The 19408-nt window shown below is 44.3% G+C and overlaps 1 protein-coding gene across 4 annotated transcripts in view; it reads left to right on the top strand.

The window, feature by feature from the left end:
• DVL1 (dishevelled segment polarity protein 1) overlaps window positions 1–19408 on the top strand; it is a 106804-nt gene that overhangs the window by 59328 nt on the left and 28068 nt on the right. For 3 of the 4 annotated variants that reach the window (XM_009460906.2, XM_009460907.2, XM_087755458.1), the window contains exons 4-5: window positions 1731–1843; window positions 19242–19380. In XM_009460906.2, coding sequence (XP_009459181.1) covers window positions 1731–1843; window positions 19242–19380 — 252 coding nt within the window. Of the gene's footprint in view, window positions 1–1730; window positions 1844–12843; window positions 13157–19241; window positions 19381–19408 lie in introns of those variants that run through there. The other variant, XM_087755457.1, reaches the window with a different exon arrangement.

The following is a 19408-nucleotide window of genomic DNA, read 5'->3' as shown; positions in this document are numbered from 1 at the left end:
CTGCTTTAACATGACTGATTTTTTTTCCTCAGCAGAGATCTTGAAACAGGTGGTTGCAAATAAGTCGTCTTTCATATTTAGTGTTGTGCATTACAGGCACTGCTCTTGGTTAGCCAACTTGACTTGTCTGTTGGAATTAGAAGTGGAAGCCAGTCTGGTTTATATGAACTGAGAAATGGCCCTTCCTTAATGCTTGGAAGTTCAAGAGTGTGGAGCTGTCATTGCTGGCTACATCCCAGAATGTGGCCCTAAACCATGGGGACAAATTCTCTGCTGCCTCTTTCAAACCTTTTGTTCTGGCTAATTGTATTAGCGAGAAAGTGTATCTCAGCAGAGCCCTCACAGAGTGGAAGAAATCTATAGGACAAGAGAAAATGGCCTCAAGTTGCGCCAGAGGAGATTTAGGTTGGATATTAGGAAAAATCTCTTCACTGAAAGAGCTGTCAGGCCCTGGCCCAGGCTGCCCAGGGCAGGGGTTGAGTCCCCATCCCTGGGGGGATTTAAAAGACAGGGAGACGTGGTGCTTAGGGACATGGTTTAGTGGTGGACTTGGCAGTGCTGGGTTAATGGTTGGACTTGATGACCTTAAAGGTATTTTCCAACCTAAACGATTTATGATTCTGTGATTTGATGAAATCTGGCCACTGAGATCCTCATCAAGATCTTGATGCTTTTTGCCCAAAGCTCACTTGCTCATAATGGTCCTTCACTGGGACTTCCTAGATTAATATTGTGCTGGCATATCTGTGTAGCTTTCAAACAGCTGAGAACATGAGGAAAGGGCCTGGGGTCTATTTGTACCTTTCACAGACATCCACTTAATTATTTTGAGCTTTGCCGTGACTTGCAAGCCTCTATTAAAAGTGGCCACAGTGAGCTATAGCTTCTGCCCTTTGACTGTCAGCATGCTGCATATCTAGCTCGGGTTATTGTCAGGAAAACAAACCTGTTCGGGGGTGAACAAGGAATTGAGCTGAAACACTGGGTTTGATTTAAAAATATGTATGTATATACTGGGATATTGTAGAAAAGGCAACTGAACTCACAGGCTTGAGAACAAGCCCCTGCTAGAGCATGTCATCTGTTGGCATTACTAGAGGAGCTCGTACATACTTGTATGTATTTCTTGGATCTGTGATCTTCAGAATGAGCATAGGAGGGTTTGAGACATGCGTAGGAACTTGGGGTGTTTTGGAGGCTGAGATGAGTGTTAGGGTCAATAAGTTTTGTTCTTCCAGGACCCAGTGTTGTCTGTTTGTTCTTGTGTTAGGCAGGTATGCTGCAAATTTGTGATATTAAAGCTCTCATGATGGGACTGTGCTGAAATCCCATTTCCTTTGCAAGTGTGTTAGCCACTGAAGCTGTCTTGTAGTTAGTTGTCATCTCACCACATGCTAAAACGATCCCTTTTCTTAGCGCATCAGTAGGCTCTTTGCTATGGAAATCTCATGCAACAGTTTTGTGGCAGCTTTTTCAATGTCATGATGATACTACTTGTGCAAATAGCGCTGTGTCTCAGGCCATGGATGTTGAACTGCCTTGTCACCCTTCAGGTAGTTTTGGGGTGAGCAGAGCAGTCTGGGGGAGCTTGCAGTGCTGCAGCAAGAGTGCAGCTAACCTGCGTAATAGTTTTCTGGCTTATAAATCAACGTGTTCATGACTGCAACTGCTATTATCAAAGAGAAAAAAAGAGATGACTGCGCTGTTTCTTCCTATTTGTTCTCTAACAGCCCAAATGCTGCCAGCAGCCGGGATGGCCTGGACAACGAAACAGGAACAGAGTCAGTTATTAGCCACCGGCGAGACAGACATCGGCGGAGAAATAGAGAAGGGCACGAGGATGGTGAGTCCTATTTAATTTTTCCCCTTTCTCATTTAGAAAGAACAATTTTTCTGATAATCTTTCAGAGCAACAACTACTTTTGTATGAATATGGCAGAAGAGAAGTGTGTCTGCGTTCCTGTGTGCTTTCAGGGACTATTATTATTTTAATGGAATAATTTGATGATTGCTTTGAAACTCTTTGAAGCTCAGCATTTTCTAAGAGGTCTGGACAACCTACAGTAAAGTGGCAGGGAGAGTCTTTGACGATATACAGAACTTTCTGTAGTATTAGAAGATGATCAGTTTGGAGAGGAATAACAACACCCAATGCCGAGCTCCGTGCTGTCATGGCTAGGCTGCCTCCATTATTCAAGTTTGCTCATTTAAAGGTAGAACACATTATCTGTATGAAGTGTTGGGAGTTTGCAGTGTAGACAGTTTGAGAGTCTTGGTATTTTAACATTGCAAGATCTGAGCCAAAATCCTCTGCAATAATTTCTATTGATTTCTCTAGGCTTGGCTCAGCGGTAGTGTTTTATACTGGTATAACTACAGCGCATTGGCTCCGAAGATCTTTTTTTTTTATATACATAAATACACCCAAGGTACACATATAAACTACAGAACTTCATCTCTTGCCTGTAGTCTGTACATCAAAGTAAGCTTGTTTTTTCATTTGTTGCCAGACAAGAATTTCCAGGCTTAATTAAGAATAAATAGGTGCCACCCATTGAGTTTTAAATGGTCCAGAATATGGAATACTTGGGCCCAAGAGATGCCATCACAGGCTTTATTCACAGCTCCACCCACTGAAGTATTGGCCTCCAGTTAGAAAACCAGAAGTGGTATATATACTGTGGGTTAGAAGCAGGTGTCTTTCTGTTCATTTAACCCTTCCAGCTTGTAACTGACTCAGAGTGAATGAAAATGACTCGGTGGGTGGAGCAGAGAGCTGCTGTTGCATGACCCTGACTGCAGATTCCTTTGGGAAATCCCAGAAAGAGATGTGAGTCACAGAATCTTCTAACAGTGTTGTGTTAAAAACTTGTCACAGGAAGGATGTTAAAAGGTGATTTATTTTTAGCATGAATTTAAACTAATGCCACTGCATGTTATGCCATGGACATTCGTGGCCAAAGAGCTGGTTGTTGAATGGCTGGTCTAGGCCCATAGTCTAGATTGCTCGTGTGGTGTTCGAGCACAGGAGTCTCTGCCTTCTGATATATCTGAAACTAGTTCATACTTTTCCCTTTAGATAGAAACGGGATAAAATTTCCTCCTCCTCCTGTCAGCCTGAGCTGTGCTCAGGCAAGAACATGTCACTCAGTCATGCAAACATTACCTGTTCCCAAAACAATGTAGGCCTCCTACCTGAAGCAGGCTGTACGTATGAGCAAGAGGTGAGTTTTGTTGACGTGCATAAAGCAAGGACAACTGCTGTATCATTTTGGTCTCATGAAATACACTGTTTAATGTCCATAGTGTTTCTATGGTCATAATAATATTTTATTTAAAAAAACCAAAACCACCAGTGTGTTATTTTCAGTGGAAAGCATGTCTCCGAAATACACAGTTCAGCACTATATCCTGAACTGCCACTTAAAAAGATTAAAAGTGGTGAAATACTCTTATCCTGGAGGGTTTCAAGGCCTCCTCATAACAACGGTCCTACATTAGCAGAGTCATTCTTGTCTTGAGTCCTCATATCTTCTTGTCTGGATGTAAAATGGGGAAACAGTCATGGGAAGAGGGGGACAGGGGCGGAGGAAGGGCAGCAAGGTTGTGACACTGGGTTCACAGCTATTTCAAGGGCAGACGCTATGTGCTCACTTGTCATTATGAAATAGTGGTAAATCCTCCTTTCCCTGCAGAAAGAAGGAAATGCAGTTAGAGTGTTTGATCTTGTCCTGTAGAGACTTGTTTAAATAATACCAAAATTACAGCTCTAGTAGTTCGCAGAGAGGCAGGATGAGGGATCTTCATTGGAGAACTGCATTACTCACAGGGTTGTTCCATAGGTGTTATTATGCAGAGTAGCCAAGACATGCGTACAGTCCTGCCAGCTCACCAAGCTGTACAATAAAATGTACCACGCAGTGTTTCTAACTGTTTGAGTTCGTCATTGGTATAAAGTGAATGACAAAGAACTGTCCACCCTGACAATGAGGATATCCCTGGATGCTCTACAAAGGGAAAGAAGTACTTGCTCCACAAGAAAAAATGAACAGTGTATTACAGCCTTCATTTCAAACAAGGTGAAGTGAGAAAAGGTGCTAATGAGCCATTTGGGGAGTGCATAGATTGTAGGCAGGTTGAGCTAAAACTTGTACAGGTCAAGCACGCTTACTCCACTGATCCCCGATCACTGTGGAATTGAGAGGCTCAACAGAATGAGGTTCTCGTTCCGACTTGGGAAAACCCCAGGGCAGGGAAGAGAAGGGAAGCAAAACAGAGATCTTTTGGGAATGTGGGTAAAATGAAAATATGCCAAAATAAATGGAAGTAGAAAAGCAGAATTCTAACTGTGAGCTGTGCAGAAAAATCTCTCTCCTGTCAGCCTGGTATTTAGGGACCACTGCTGTTTTCAGAGCATGACAGAAGCTTCTTTTTAAGTTAGCCACTAGTTTTCACTTAAATGCCCTCCAGCCCCCCACTTCACAGCTCCATCTCATGAGTAGATGAGAATTTCATCTTAATCTCCCAAATGGATTTAAATTTTATCTTTTAGAAAGATTAAAATAATACCCAGTAATGAGCTACGTAGGTACCATTAGCTGTAGGCTGCCTTTTATTCCTTCTCATTAAGGGTTAGACCCACGAGCCTGTCCTTGCTGCCCAGTCATTCTACATAGCAGTGGAGTCCTTAAAGCATCATATTCCCTGTCTTTCTTAAGCCACAGATTTTAATTGATAAAAAGTCCAGTTTAATGCTCAAATAATAAAAAAAAAAAGGTCTTGCACAGACCAGTTATTGGGAGTAAGGGTGTGAAAAAGGGGTGAGAATGAGTTGGCAGGCAGCTGAAGGGTTAAGCGTTTTTGTGTGTCTGTGCATGAGGACGGTGTAGGAATTAAAAAATGTTTATAGCCGACTTGTTTCCTCTTTGTTTTGCAGTGACAGCTATTCTTCACCAAAATGCTCGCAGGGCAAAGTATTATATGGCGAGCTCAGAATAGACAGACGCTTTGCCCTGAAAAGCTAATAGTGGAAATACCTGAGAAAAAAGCTGGCAGGGAAAACAGGCATGGGGAAAAGGGAGTTTTTCTCTCTAGCTGCTGTTGATATTAGAAGAAAAAAAAAAAAGTAATAGAACTCTTCAAAGAGTTAAAACAGTTTCTTTGTCATTTCTGTCCTACTCTCCATTTTAGTGTGCACAAATTGTTTCCTAATTGTACAAGTGAAATTTTAGAGTGAGAAATTTCACAATAGATTTTCAGAGTTGGAAATTATAATTTATGATCATGCAGTCGACGCAACGGACTGCAAAACTGTCGGATAGTTCAGCCTGACAGCCTGTCCGTGAACTGCAACGAGTTTCTTACGGAGGCCTCCAGTTTTGATTTGAAGAGTCTAGGTGGTGGTCAACTAACCCGATTTTCTGATGGCTGATAATTAAAAGCGTGGCATCACGGGCGGATTGTTCGCAAATGCCAGCCTGTGTGCTTTACTTCATTGTTGCGGGATTACCCATCATAGAAACGCCGTTTCTGCTGAGTTGCTAATGGGCCATTATAGACATACATCAGAGGCCATTATAAATACCGAGGGCATACTGCAGCCAGAAGATGCGGGACACACCCGGTCATCTGACAAAGTTTTCACACCTCTTTCCATTGAAAATGCAGCAGGATTTTGCAGCAGAGAGGCTGTGATTTACTAGGCCAGGGAGTCACTTTGGTAACAACACAGGCTAGGGCATTTGCAAGCTCTTCCACCCATTTCCCTTGAATTACGCTGCTATTTTAAGTGCGGAGGCAATGAATAGCCGGGGATGCTCCTGTGCTTGTATCTTCTCTGATTTCAAAACTGTACCCGCAAAGAGAATGTGATGGGCTGAGGAATGAAACCCCTTCGTTCATCAGTGTGCATTTGAAGGTGTGTGATGTTTCAGATAGAAGCGCTAAGAAAATCATAAGGGAAACTGATCTGAAGAAGTGCATTTTTACTTTTCTTGGTGAAATGTCTGCCAGAGATAGGGAGAAAAATGAGAAGGCATGTAGTTTCAAAAGAATTATCACCCTGCATCTTACTATACTTAAGAGAGAGGAGGAACTTTGTTACTGGTTTTAATCTGTCCTATGCCAAGTCTAGAAGCCTTTCTCTGGTAGCACTGTACAGCTGATGACAGCAGGGAACAGAAATGACTCAGCTGGACAAATTCTGCCTAGCACGAGTTTTCCTTTTCAGCGGAGAATGGGAGGAAGGCTAGCCAGAGGGGCAGTTGTCAAGGCCTCCGTAATTTCCTTCCTTGCCTGCTGTAGATGTCCAAACACACAACGTCAGCAGAGCCTGCTCCCAGCCTCATCAGCCATGGAAAGCTCTTGGTTCTCTTGTTGGCCCTTTCATTGCTTAAGCACCCGATTAACTTCCAGGAAGTATGCTTAAATCCAAGTCATTTTGGTCAACGTCAATTATGTAGTTAAAGTATGTACTCAAATTCTGTGTCGAACTGAATGCCTAATGGGTGCTAGGGGAAGGTGCTTTCTGGGCCTGATTCACAGCTGTGTGAGGTCGGGGGAAAGCTTTACACTTCTGTCACTCCTCTGCTGGAGCTTTGGTTATTTGTGCACCAGCCTGTTACCTGTAGCAAGAGCACTTGTTTATAGGGCCTCCGACTTTTCATCTTACTGTGTTCCTTTTCAGTAATTTTTAGTAGACCACTCTCAGCTAATCGGAACCGGAGCGGGGTGTCATGTTGTATATGCAAAGCACACACTAATTCTCCTCCACAGATGCTCAGTGGAGCTGGGGAGACAATGAAGGATCAACAAGCAGAGATGGAACTTTTTCCAGGAATTGCCTGAGTTTCATTAAATTTGCTGTATTATTCTCATGCTTCGAGCATGAGGTTTCACACCAAGAGTGCAAGTGGAAAGAGGTTTTCCTCTGATACTGCTGTTGTGTTCTTAGTGAGGTTAATAAAGTGAATAGCTGAGGAAGAGGAGCCCTGCCAGCTAAGTGTGAACAAAGTTACCTTCTGTCTCTGTGTGTGTGTGTATATATGTATTTTAAGATATAATGATGATTATATTGTGGAGGCTACATAAATTATTGTTTTCATTTGGTTTTTTTGAGAGGCTTTGTATCCAAAGAGGCTTTTGTATTGGGGAATACGTCTTTCTCCTGATCACCTTTCACACTAATTAGTAGCAAATCTGTCCCTGGCATTAGCTTCATATAAAATTAGTTGGAAAGAGTTGAGCTGTCAGAATGTCAGAGCTCCACTTTCTCTCTTAAAGCAACAAACGTCCTTGCTGCTTTGGAAAGTTGACAAAGTCCTATGAAGTGGAAGTGGAGTGAGGATCTTAATTAGAAGCGTGGGAGGTCTGCCTGGCACATGTTCTTGGGGCCCCTTGCTGCCTAGAACAAAGCTCCCGTGTCGGTGTCCTGAGGAGGAGTGGGAAAGGGGGCTGTGGAAGCTCTAATTAGGGAGGTAATTAAGGGACAAGTTTTCTTTGGCATTGGAGAATGTTTTATAGCTACTGCTCGGTTTCTGACAAGTCTGCAGATGTCAAGTGTTGACACTAGTGTTTCAACACCCGGTTTGCTGTGGCGTGAACTTAACTATTGTGCAGCCAGCTGAAAAATGCCGGATAATGACGTGTGCTTTGAGCAGCTCTTAATGTGGGCACACTTGCAGATCCCCAAATGTTTGGGAAGTGGAGCTGTTGCAGATTTCCAGTCATTGCTGCAGTATATGTATTCCTTACCGTAGTGTGTGCCAAGGAATCTGAACAAAAAGGGCTGGGACTACAAAACAATTGCAATGGGAACTTGAACAGTGGTAGCTGAAAATACAGTTCTGCTCAGCAATCGTTGCTCTTTAAAGACTCTGCCATCTCGAAACTACTGTGAGGTGGTTGGTGAGCCCCTGAAGCTTTGAAGTGACCAGATGGCCATGGATGGGATACTGGCAGCGCAGGACTGTGTGCCTGTGGGAGCAGGACCTTTGTTACTGGTTGTAATCTGTCCCATGGCAATGTCTAGGAGCATTTCTCTGGTAGCACTGCAGGACGATTAAGGGTTTAAGGGTTCCAAAGATCTTCAAAGACAAGTCAAGGTATAGGGATATAGCACGCAGATGGGAACAAGCATGAAGCAGGAGTGGGGAGTGGAATCGCCGTCATTCTTCCCTACCTACGCAGCAGAGACGCTGAGCCCTGCACGCAACAGTGAGCTGCACGGGGGGGGGTTGCAGGCCTTCACTGAAAAAGTGGTAGCATCTTTCCTGTTAATAATGGGGAAAGACTTGCTGCTTTGGTGGGGATTGGAAGCTCTGTTGGTTTTTCTCTTAACTGGGAGCTTGGCTATGACTTCTTCCTGAGCCATTCTCGCCTTCGTTGTCGGCAGTGTCACAGAACCCTCTTCACAGCTTCCTGAGCAGATGCTGCGCTACTCTCTCCTGCTTTCAAGGCTTGTTTGATTGAGTACTTTGATGTGCTTTTGTCCCTCAGGCAGGGCCTACTCTGCTGTTGATAAAAGTCAAGGAAGACATATTTTAGCCTCCTAGGCTATGCTTTATTCTAATCTCTGTGACACATTGAAAGGCTTTTGTCAGACAGTCTCAATGAACTCTGTCATCCTCTAATGAAGAAACGGGAGCAGGGGGTCAACAGGGCAGAAAGCCCCTGGTTATTAGGGGACGGGCATTGAACCAGAGCAGAGGATGATTCTTGTTTAGACTAAGGACTTGGATACCTGGGAGTATTTTAGGAATAAAACCATTATAATCATGGTTTGTGAAAGTGCTCACTCAATTATAGTAATAGTTCCCAGCCCCCACCCCCCAAGCAATGTTGGCTAAATTAGAAGAACTTAGAAAAGGGAATTTTAATTGGGTAGAGAGATTACAAAAGCTTTATGGATTTAAATGCACACCTTAATTACACAGGAAACCTATCCTGTGAATTCAAGGCTACCTGGTGCTGTTTGGGAGGTATAAAACATCGTTAAAATAGAGGCGTATTTGCATCCTGGTAAAGCCGCTGTTACCTATTGGAGCAGTGGGTAGGAACTTTTCTGTAAGGAATATCTGGTTCAAATGGGAGATGTGAAGTTGAACCCATTTTTTCTGTTTAAAATTTAACAGAGAAGATATAGCTGGAAAAAGGAAAGGGAAAAAATGTAAACAGGAGGCATTATTAGTGTAGTGAGTTCTTCTGACCTGGCATACAAACCAGGGGTATTTTAGTTGGAATATCTAGAAATACGGAGGTTGATCTCAACTATCAGTGCCTCTTCAAATCCGCACAATGAGACTTTTCTTTACCTCACATCTGTTCACCCATTCCAGTTCCAGCTGCATCCAGCTGTGCACTGGCTTTTAGGGAAACAATGAAGTGAACCTTTTCAAGTGCTCAAAGAACAGTTCCCTTCCCTTTTTGCTTTATACTGAATGACATGAGAAGAGCCATAAATTGAAGTTTTAATTTAGGCAGGTAGGCCAACACATTGCTAATCAGAAGCCTTTAAAAATATATTGTATCATAAATATATTTTATTATTATAATAATAGTCTATATTAGATAAAATAAGTCACTACAGAAAAGTTAAAGAGGAAAAGGGAGATAAACTGCATTTGGATATGGGTTTTTCCTTTGGGGTCTTTCCTGTGCGTCTCTGTCGTGGGACCGACTTTGGTTGCCTGGATGGGACTTGCAGAAAAGAACTCGGAAACCGACACCGCGATTCAAAAGGCCCAGCTGTGCGGTCCTTCTCCGTTTCCTCCTGCAACTCTGCGTTACCGGTGTTTTGGCTGTTGCTTGGCTGTTTGAATGGGCTTAAAGGTGCCAACAAACTCCTGCTGATGCGGCGTTCGGGTCCGAGGGCAGCGTTGAGGTGCAGCCGTGCTGCAGGCAGCAGAACCGCGCGTCAGATTGAGTCACGGCAGACAGGCGAAGTATGGACGTTACTGCCTCCGTTCATCCGTCTCAGCTTCTCCGTGCCTTTCGCTTTCTTCGTACCTGATGCTTGTGGAGAATCCAAGGACCATGTAAAATACCATATAAATCTGTGTCTCGTCTTCCAAGCGGTGTGTGATGCCTGCTGCTGCAATCTCATTTCCCTGGCTGTGCTTTACACGTGAGAAATTTGCTGTCCTTCCCCGTTAGAAGACGGGGATGGGAAGGGACAAAGTTTTTGTTTGCTTATTCTTTCTGAATAACTTTTAACAAGACAACCCTAAGGCTTTGTGTTTCCTTTGTATACTGGAAACACGCTACTCCGCAGCTGCAGATCCCATGGCAGTAGGGCTGTCCTTTTGATTTTGTTTATTAAGGACAGCCTTGCTTCCCCTGGAGTGATTTGTCCCAAGTGGCTCTAAGCGTAGGTGCGGTGCCCACCGCCGAAGGCATTCCTTCCAGAAGCAAATTGCTTCTGTGAGCGGTTTGCCGTGCCGGCGGCAGGACTCCGCGGTCGGTGCAGCTGGGGTAAGGCGGGGGCCCGCAGCCGCCATCCCCGCCGCCGCCTCCGGCCGCGGCGGCCTCCGTTTGCGCGGGCTGGCGGAGCCCGAGGCCGCTGGCAGGAGCCGCCTCCCGGGGAGTGGGGAGCGGGGAGCGGGGAGCGGCCCGGCCCCGGGCGGGGGGGAACGAGGGGGTCCCGGAGCCGCCGCCGGGGTCCCGGCGAGGCGGTGCCCGCTGGCCCGGCCCGCGGCGGGGCGGCGGCGCCTCAGGTGCCGGCCGGGGGCGGGGGCTTGGCGGCGGGGCGAGCGGGGCGCCGGGCCGGGAGTGTCGCCGGGCTGGAGGGGGACGGCGGCGCTTGCTACCCGGGCCGAGCCGCCCGGCGGCGGGGGAAGGTGTGCTGGTGGGGGGAAGGATCGGAGGGGTCCCTGCGTGGCTGAAGGCGGCCGTGGGCTGGGGGAGAGGCGGGGGGAAAGAAGATTCCTTCGACATAGAGACGGTGAGCGTGTCCAGGAGCGAAGGTACGCTTTCAAAATGCTATTGCCTATGAAGCATTAAAAGTTCATGGAGACTTGTTAAAGAACACTGATGTGTTCATGCCCAAGTAATCCGTAACGCGGGGCCAGCCTCCGAGTTGGATGAGGAAACCGACCAGGATGATGTTAGAGGACATTGACTTTTTGAAGGGCTCAGGTCAAAATCTTGAACAAATACGGTAAATCTGTTTTAAATTTAGCATTTGAGGTACTAATTTAGCATCTGCGGTAACATAGCATCTGTGGTAATACCGCACGAGAATGCTGAGGCCATTGTAATATTAAACCTCGCTGCTGTTAATGACACTAAAAGCAAACACTAATTTACACAAAGTATCGTCGTCTTGCATTTGTCCTAGTTCCTTAGGCTTGCGAGGAGCAACTGGCAAGAAAGGCTAATGAAAAACTCAGGGAAATGGGGAGTTGAAAAAGGTTGATGACGCAGTTGTAATATTGCTTGGAAGGATCGTCTTTTTAAATGTCCTATATTACCAAATTAATGCCATATTGTATTTGTTTTGTGTTTGTCCTGAAGCCCCAGTCAAAGAATGCGAAACTGTTTCTGAAATATTTGAATGGCTGAACCGTGAGAGCAGCTGAGCTATCGCAATCCTTATTAAATTGCACAGAAGCTGCAAATGTTGGCAGTTTCTGAAGTTTTTGTCCTTCAGTAAGAAGTTAATAATTGAACAAACGCTGCTTCTGTGCTGCGATATTGAAGTATGCACTAGTAACGCCAGGGCATGTGGTTTGAGAGAGTACCTGAGGTACATCAAGCAAAGTTCTGTCAGTTGTACGTCAAGCATAGATTTCACCGGAATGAACAGAAACCTCTGCTCGATACCAAGGCATGGTCCATCCCTGATTCTAAGTGAAGACCTTAAAATGCAAGTCTCGGTGAACCTCGGCTCGACATGAGCACATACGCATATGAGACGCAGCATTCTGTTCTGTAGCGTGGCTGTAGCTTGCCATGTGGCGAACTTCAACTGACTTTGTGAAACTTGTCCACGTTACCATTTTTAATGATGATGCCCATATTTTAGGCCACGTGAACTTCTGCAGTGTTGCTGCTTTAGGTGGTTTGTGTCCTGACAGAACAATCCGTCTGCCTTAGGCTTTCTCTGGAACAAGTGGAGTTGCTCCATCTTCGGCATTTACATCAGGTTAAAGCTGAGAAATATTTTGCTCTTGGTAAAGACACTAGCAGAAGTATATGGAATTTAATGATGAGAAACACATATATATGTTTGGGTTTTTTTATTCTTGGGTGAAAAATTCCTTCACCTCTATCTCCAAAAAAGAGAAATTTTATGAGAGACTGGAAAACCATGTATTTAGATCTGAGATACACTTCTGTAATACATTAAAATAAGAGGTAATTTAAAAGAAGCCCCAAATCAGTATAATCTCTAGTAGCCTGGCTGTATTCTAAAAAGTAATTATGCAGTTCCAAAGGTCTATTTATGTGTGGTTTACTGGGATAAAGAAAGCTATGTCATATTACAGGATCCCATTAAAAATGCGGCTATAAAAGGATTTGGATTTTCAGATCTGATCCGTGAAAAAGAGTGACTTGTATCCTGCAGATGTGATTACAAAGTGTGTTGTGGAAATGGCAGAGTGGCAAATGGCAGAGTGAATGCAAATGATTTTTGTTCTATTTCCCCAGTCCTTCAAGATACACTGCTTACCAGATGCGCTGCCTCTTGGGCACAGGCTTCCTTGGGATTATGTCATGGAGGAAGAGCATGCAAAAATACATATATTTTTCGTAATCTTTGAGTCTTCAGGAATGGAATTTTCCAGTGTCCCAGCAGGAGCCCTGAACTGGCTCTTTTTTTCTCCCACATTGTGCGTGAAAAATAACTACTTGTGGGAAGCTCCGTGTACCTCTGGATATGTTTGTTGGACTTGGACAGAGTGATAGTCACAGTGCGCGCTGGGGATTTCCTTAAGTGGGCACAGCGTGGGCAGGGAAATGGTCACTCCCACGTTTTGGAAGTGTTTTGGTAGGAGCCAGCCACTGCAGGAGAGGCAACAGGAGCTCCGCTCACAGCAGCGTTCCCCTCTGAGACCCACTCCCAGTAGGAGATACTGTCACAAGTGGTGTCACCACCTGATGAGGCCATTGGAACCAGTCAGATGCTATCCAGAAGCACAGCCCTGCATGTATCACTGTAGGTATTAACGTTCATTTCAACTGAAGTTTCTAAGCAGTCAGTGCCCTTATTTTGTGCAGGGAAACTGAGGTACTCAGTATAAAAATGAGATAATGCACACTGGATCTAAAGGGTATGTGAAAGTTTTGGGTGGTTATTATTGGGTTTGGGGATTTTATGTCCATAGTAATGTATTGCAGCGTTGGTAAAATCCTCATCTGGATGCTCCCCAGTCTCTTGAATTTGGATCCTGCCATGTTGGACCCATTGCTCTTGAGTGTTCCTTGGGATTGCTGGACAGAGTCAGTGCTGCAGCCTTTGATTTCTTGGGCACAGGCTCTGTTACCTTTGCACAGAAATGGAACCTTGCATCTCCGTTGCCTGAGGCCCTCAGGACTGTTGTTGGTACTGTAGACTCTCGAGTGAATTTTACAGCACAGTTTGCAGCGTTCCAGCCACATGAGCCCTCGCAGTTAATAGTGCATCCCTTCAGGGACGGTCAGTCATTCAGACATACCTCATATACAGGCCATGGCATTGCATCGAACTGCAAGTTCTTTATTCTTTAGTTAACACAGAAAATGTGCAGGCTGAGGGGAAAATACCTATGGATGCCATTTCCACCCCTTGGCCGATTGTTCTCTTGATGCTGGAAAATCCATAGTAAGCACTAAGCATCACTTCTCTTAAACTGTCTCTGTTGCTTTAGTTGGCAAGCAAATGAGTGAAAGTTCAGTGTTTTCACTGCCAAGTGCAGGTGAGCCCCCAGTGTAACAGAGGTACCACAGAGGTACTGCTACTTCACTGAAAGGTGGGGTGCTAAAGAAAACCACTCCGATGGCGTCGTTTTGCACAGCATGTTTGTGGCAGCCTCCAGCTGGTTAAGAATTTTGTCTGGTCTTAAAGTTGTCCTGTGTGTGAAAATTCCCCCCTGAGAACTCAAGAGCATAGAGCATTGATGTGGGCTATTAATTCTTCATAATGGTTGTGCACTGATCAAGTTTATGTGTGGGATAAATTATTCACCTGATAATGAATGAGGAAACCGTTTGAGACTCAGTATTAGACATGGGATTAGCAGTCCTATTCCATCCGATAGGAACGTAAGTCCTAGCTTCAAGTTCATAGTCTCTGAAACAACAGCAAACGTACATGGGGGAAATTTAAACTGTAGGATGTTCTGGGAAGCCAAAAGGTTTCAGCTCCTGTCAATAATTGTGTAGACTGCAAAGTAATCACAGTGTGTTTTATGTGCCTGCTGTGCTGTAATCCTTGGTATATCTTAGGCCAAGCAGGAGAGGAAGAGCATTTCGTATAAAAAATACTGATGAGAACAGTGCAATAGAGTCAGAAAGCTTGTATTTGAGCCCAGTTAGAGCTGGGTGACAGCTCAATTACTTTATTTTTTAGTGCCATAAATATAAAGTTAAATTTTGAAGGAAGCTTGCTTAGAGACAGCACGAGAACGGTCTTTTGGGATGCTAGCAGGAAGCAAATTCAGATTTGGCGTTGGGAAGTTTCTTACTAGCAGTGAAACAACAGGCAACTGCTGATCATGGTGTCCAGTGGTCAGAGACATGAAAAACAAATCAGCTGAGTTACAGAGTTTGATCTATTGAAAGTGTTAGGCAAATGACTCTGAATTGCAAATTCAATAAAATAGCAATCTGCTCATAATGTTTTTAAGGACAAAATTTTTCTGAATAAGTAACGCACAATGGATGAGATGTGACGCTGAAACATGTCCTGATTTCATAGCCGTCCTCATTGCCAGCTGTGCACGGTCTGGTTGAGAGCTTGGAGACGGCAGTCTGTAGCTATCTACCTTTAATGCTCCCCAGTTGATGACATCCAGAATTCTCAGCAGAGGAGTGAATGCAGGATGGAGTTTTAGAGTGGAAAAGGTCCACAAGAGTGAAAGCTTTTAGACCACCCACTTGGAATGAAATGAAGACTCTGCATGGTCTAATAATCGTGACCCGTGATGGGAGAGACAGGACTGGTGATTTCTAGTGGGCACTTGAGACAACCCACCTATTGATCACCAGAGGCGCCCTCCCTCCTTCCCCAGCTGCATAAACAGACTAGTTTTGCAGAGAAAGATTACAAAATCATGCTGGCAACTTTCTTTCTGGGCTGTATACTTAATAATAATCAAAGCCAAATGTAAATAAAGTATCTCTGATGAGAGAAACATGCTGCCCAAATTTGCTTCCTATTTATACCAGTTAAATGTGGATAAAATCCAGGTCATTGTTTTCTGTAATCTGCCACCCACCCGATCAGAGCTGGGAAAGCCGCTTCTGGCAGGGGCTTGTTTTTCATATCAGGGCTCTGTTCACTGTCAGCTTCTCCAAATGAAATCAGCATTATCACCCAGCATTGATGTGATTACTTTTATAAGTTGCAAGTGATGAATAGCAGGGGAATGCAGGAGAAACAAGCACAGTAATAAAAAAGAAGGGATTTTTCAAGTGGAGAAACATAAGTCAGTTTTCTCCATGGCTGATGTTTTGACTTCCATCTGTTCTAGCTTATATACTGCTCCTCTATGAAAAACAGAAATTTAAAACTCAGAAGGGGCAAAGATGATAGATTTGTTGTCAGTTGTGTGCCAGCCAGTACATTTCTAGGGTTTGCTGTCACTTCCCGTCGAAGTCGGAAGGGAAACGTCAGTGGAAGCAAGACTTGAGTAATCAGCAGCCAACTCGAAGTTCCTTGGGACTGTGTTGGATTTGCATTTGGTGAGAGTCTCTGTCCCTCATAACTCAGAATCACGAACGCTTTACCACAAGCCACTGTACGTATGTCACCACCTTTTCCTGGGTGTCATTCCCCCTTCAGGAAAACTGTGCAGAGCTTGTAAGGGTGATAGTGTTGAAAGCGTTCTGGTACTCCAGCATACTGGTTTGTTGGTGGTGATATTCTTGCAAGCCAAGAATTGCTCCTGAAATTAGGCTTAAAGGTGAAGTGTGTTTAGAAGGGAGACAAGGAGGTCAGAGTATGGAATGCTTTACTTCCCTGAAAGTGATCTGGCTGCTAGATAGCGGTGCCAATGTCAATTATTAGCTGTTCCAGTACTGGTTCCAGTGAATGCATATTTGGGTTATGCAATCTGTTGGAATAAGAGGCTTTAATTCGCTCCACAGTTTCTGATGTTTCATTGTGTAGAAGCAAAGAATAAATGGACAAGGTGGCTGGGCTTGGTTTTATACTTAAGCTGAGGCTGAAGAGATTGAGTTGAATTGGTCCGATGCTGGATTACCATCCAGGTTTCCAGATCCAGTGAAGTGTTTTGAACTCTAGGCTCCACTATATAAAGACTTAAAAAGTGGATTTGTAGCACAAGAAAAGGAGGCATTTTAATTGTTCAAGTCTGTGACGTTCTCCTTAGTCTTAAAAGAGAGAACTCTGACTGTCTAAAGCCTATTAATTTGCTGAAAAGTGCTGTTTTTCAGCCTTAGAATCTGGATATCTTTTCCCTTCTCCTTTTTTCCCCTGTTTTTCTTATGGATGAAAGCATCTTTGAAAGAATTGGGTTTTTTTTAAAGCCTGGATGAGTGGCTGGGGTGAACATTCAGGGACTCTGTAGAATGGATTACTTGACCTTGGCTCTCAGTGGTCCAAGTTGCCTGTTCCCGATGAGCAGCAGCAATGCAATATAGTCTTGACCTCCTCACTAGCGATGCCACAAACAGCTGTATTGGTTTCTACGCTGTCTGGATGAGATATTCCCTCTAAGCTGTTAGTGCCAGCTTAGAAGGAGTAAAATTTGGCCAGCCTCTGTGTTTCTTTTTATGTGTATACGTCTGGCATATGCAGGCATAATTGGTTGCTCTTTAGATGTTAGTTTAAAGGCAGAGCTAGGAGACTATTCGAGTGTGGATGTGGGATTCCTGAAGGTACTTTATTTTCAGCTAGTCATCTGTGGTACCAAAAGAAGCACATTAATAGTGAAGTTCCAGTTTAGATTAGATTGTAGAGTTTGAGGAAACCGATGAACACTCATTTATTCAGACAGAACTGAAACTTCAGGCCTTTAAATGCTTTCTTCCCACTGTGTCTATGAAGAGTTGTCATTCTGAAGTCTCGAGTTGCTGTTGACAAGCTGATTAATTGGTTTTCATTGAGATCTAGTGTTACCACCTGGTACTGGGAGCCCATTGGGGTAGTTGTGATGACCAGATTACGGGAGGAGAGGCTTTCTGCGCTGTAGAATGCGCAGTCTAAAAAGTTCTGGCAAATGCTGTTGTGTCTCCATGTTACACATGGGGAAGTGAGGCATGGGAACGCGAGGAATAAGGAGCTCTGGAGGCAGAGCCTGAAATTGAAACCTGGTAAGCTTCATTTTTTTTAACACCACATAGCCTTTGACTTTGAGGCAGTTCCTAGAGGACAGCAGCCGGTCCCTGACTCATCATTACTCGTATGTGCTAGTTTCAGAAGAGGATTCAAGGCTTGAATAAATGGTATCATCTCAGCATATGGCAAAATGAAAAACAAGTATCAGTTCTGAAAAGGTTGATGAAGGGATGCTGCTGTTCAGCTTCTCTTCAAACCAAAGCTCAGTGCTATTGCGGGAGGGATGGAGCTTTGGTTTTGCTCTGTGACTTGAAGGAAGATTTGGTCTTCTTGGGTAGCCGGTTTAAGTGTTTTCAGAGCCACTTTGTCTACGTATAGATGTGTCTAGAAGCTGGGTGATCAACCAGGATAAGGAGGTGACACAGCAGGAGAATTTGTTGCAGCGTTATGCTTCAATTATTTCACTTTGCAGAAATGAATGGTTTAGATATATGTATAAAAAATGGAGATGAAATCTTATATATGTCTATTACCTTTTATTGAATCTCTTAAAACCCTTTATGGACATAAATAATTAGGCCCACATTCCTCAGGCAGGAAGAAAACCGATCAGTTTTTGTATTTCACTGCTGAGCAATTTGAAACAGAGGAGTGAAGGCTCGCCACGGTGGACTTCACAGCCAGGTATTTAGGGTGGCTCTTGGTTTTTCAAACCACGTTACTGTAATAGAAAGAACTGTCGATTGACTTTCAACGTGTACAGTTGCACAGCATCATGTATAATTCCTACTGCAGACATTCCTCCTTTATGAAAGTTTTCTGTTCCGTAATTGAAGAGCAGATCCCCTGGACCTGGGAGGGAGTTGTGAGTTTGGAGAGTGTGTTTTAAAATATCAGTCTGTGTTTGAAGCCTGTTATGTTTATTTCTCGACCAGGTGCCTTATCAAGCTGAGCCTTTCTTGTTTCAGGGAAAGAAGCATTCTTGGCAAAATAGAGCACTTACAGATTATGGGTCTTCTAATGAGAGGTCCGTGAAAGGAAGCAGGCAGAAGAGTTTCCTTTGCAGAGGAAAATCCATAAAATATCTCTAGAAAAAGATGAATTACAGCTGCCTTCAAGTAAATGGCATTCTTACTGAGGGGATTATCTACAGGAATGTTCGTGTGTCTGACAACATTCGCACAGCCAGGGATTAGTAAGAAATTGTTCTGAAGCATCTTATGTGTGTGGAATGGTCAAGACAATGCGACTTTGACGCAGCTGTACTGCCCAGACAAGATGGTGTAGGTATGGGGGTAGGATCACGTAGCACAGATCAAGGGAAGGGTGGGTTTATGGGTGAGATATCAATAGAACTCATCAAGGAACGTTGTTTAATGTTTTCTGTGCTGCTAGGCCTATCCGTACCAAATTTAAATTGTGTTGTCTGCTGCTTTTTCAAGATATGTACCTTCCTATTGACATCAACTTCTCATGGCCATTCTAGCTGATGTTCAATACCACTATAGTACTTGCTCATGCCTGCTACTTCTGCCTCGATCCATTTATGGCTTGCCCATGAACTGAGCCATAGACAGGAAAAAGTTAGGAAAAAGGTAGGTAGGCAGGTGGGCCAGCCAGGGCGGTAGGCTTTCCAGCTGTTGAATGAAATCAGGTTCTGCAAAGAGCTTGGTTTCAGCATAAGGATCCTCCTGCAGCCTTGCCTGCAGCTGTCGGTGTGAATGTGGTGCTGCTCACACTGGCGCTTCTTCCTTGCTCTTCCTCTTTGCCTAGTAATACTCCGTTTGTTTTGTTTTTACAGTCCCTCGGATCAATGGCCATCCGAAACTGGACAGACACCGTGAGCACCCTCCTGGTTATGACAGCTCTTCTACCATGATGAGTAGTGAGCTGGAATCCAGCAGCTTCATTGACTCTGATGATGATGACAACACAAGCAGGTAGGGCATTGGCATAGCGCCTGAGCTG

The sequence above is a fragment of the Nipponia nippon genome, unplaced genomic scaffold (assembly GCF_047370975.1).
Source record: "Nipponia nippon isolate SJK-2023a ecotype South Korea unplaced genomic scaffold, ASM4737097v1 scaffold_19, whole genome shotgun sequence".
NCBI classification, from domain to species: domain Eukaryota; kingdom Metazoa; phylum Chordata; class Aves; order Pelecaniformes; family Threskiornithidae; genus Nipponia; species Nipponia nippon.
The sequence above is the reverse complement of the archived record's forward strand: the minus strand, read 5'-3'. Positions and strand labels throughout refer to the sequence as shown.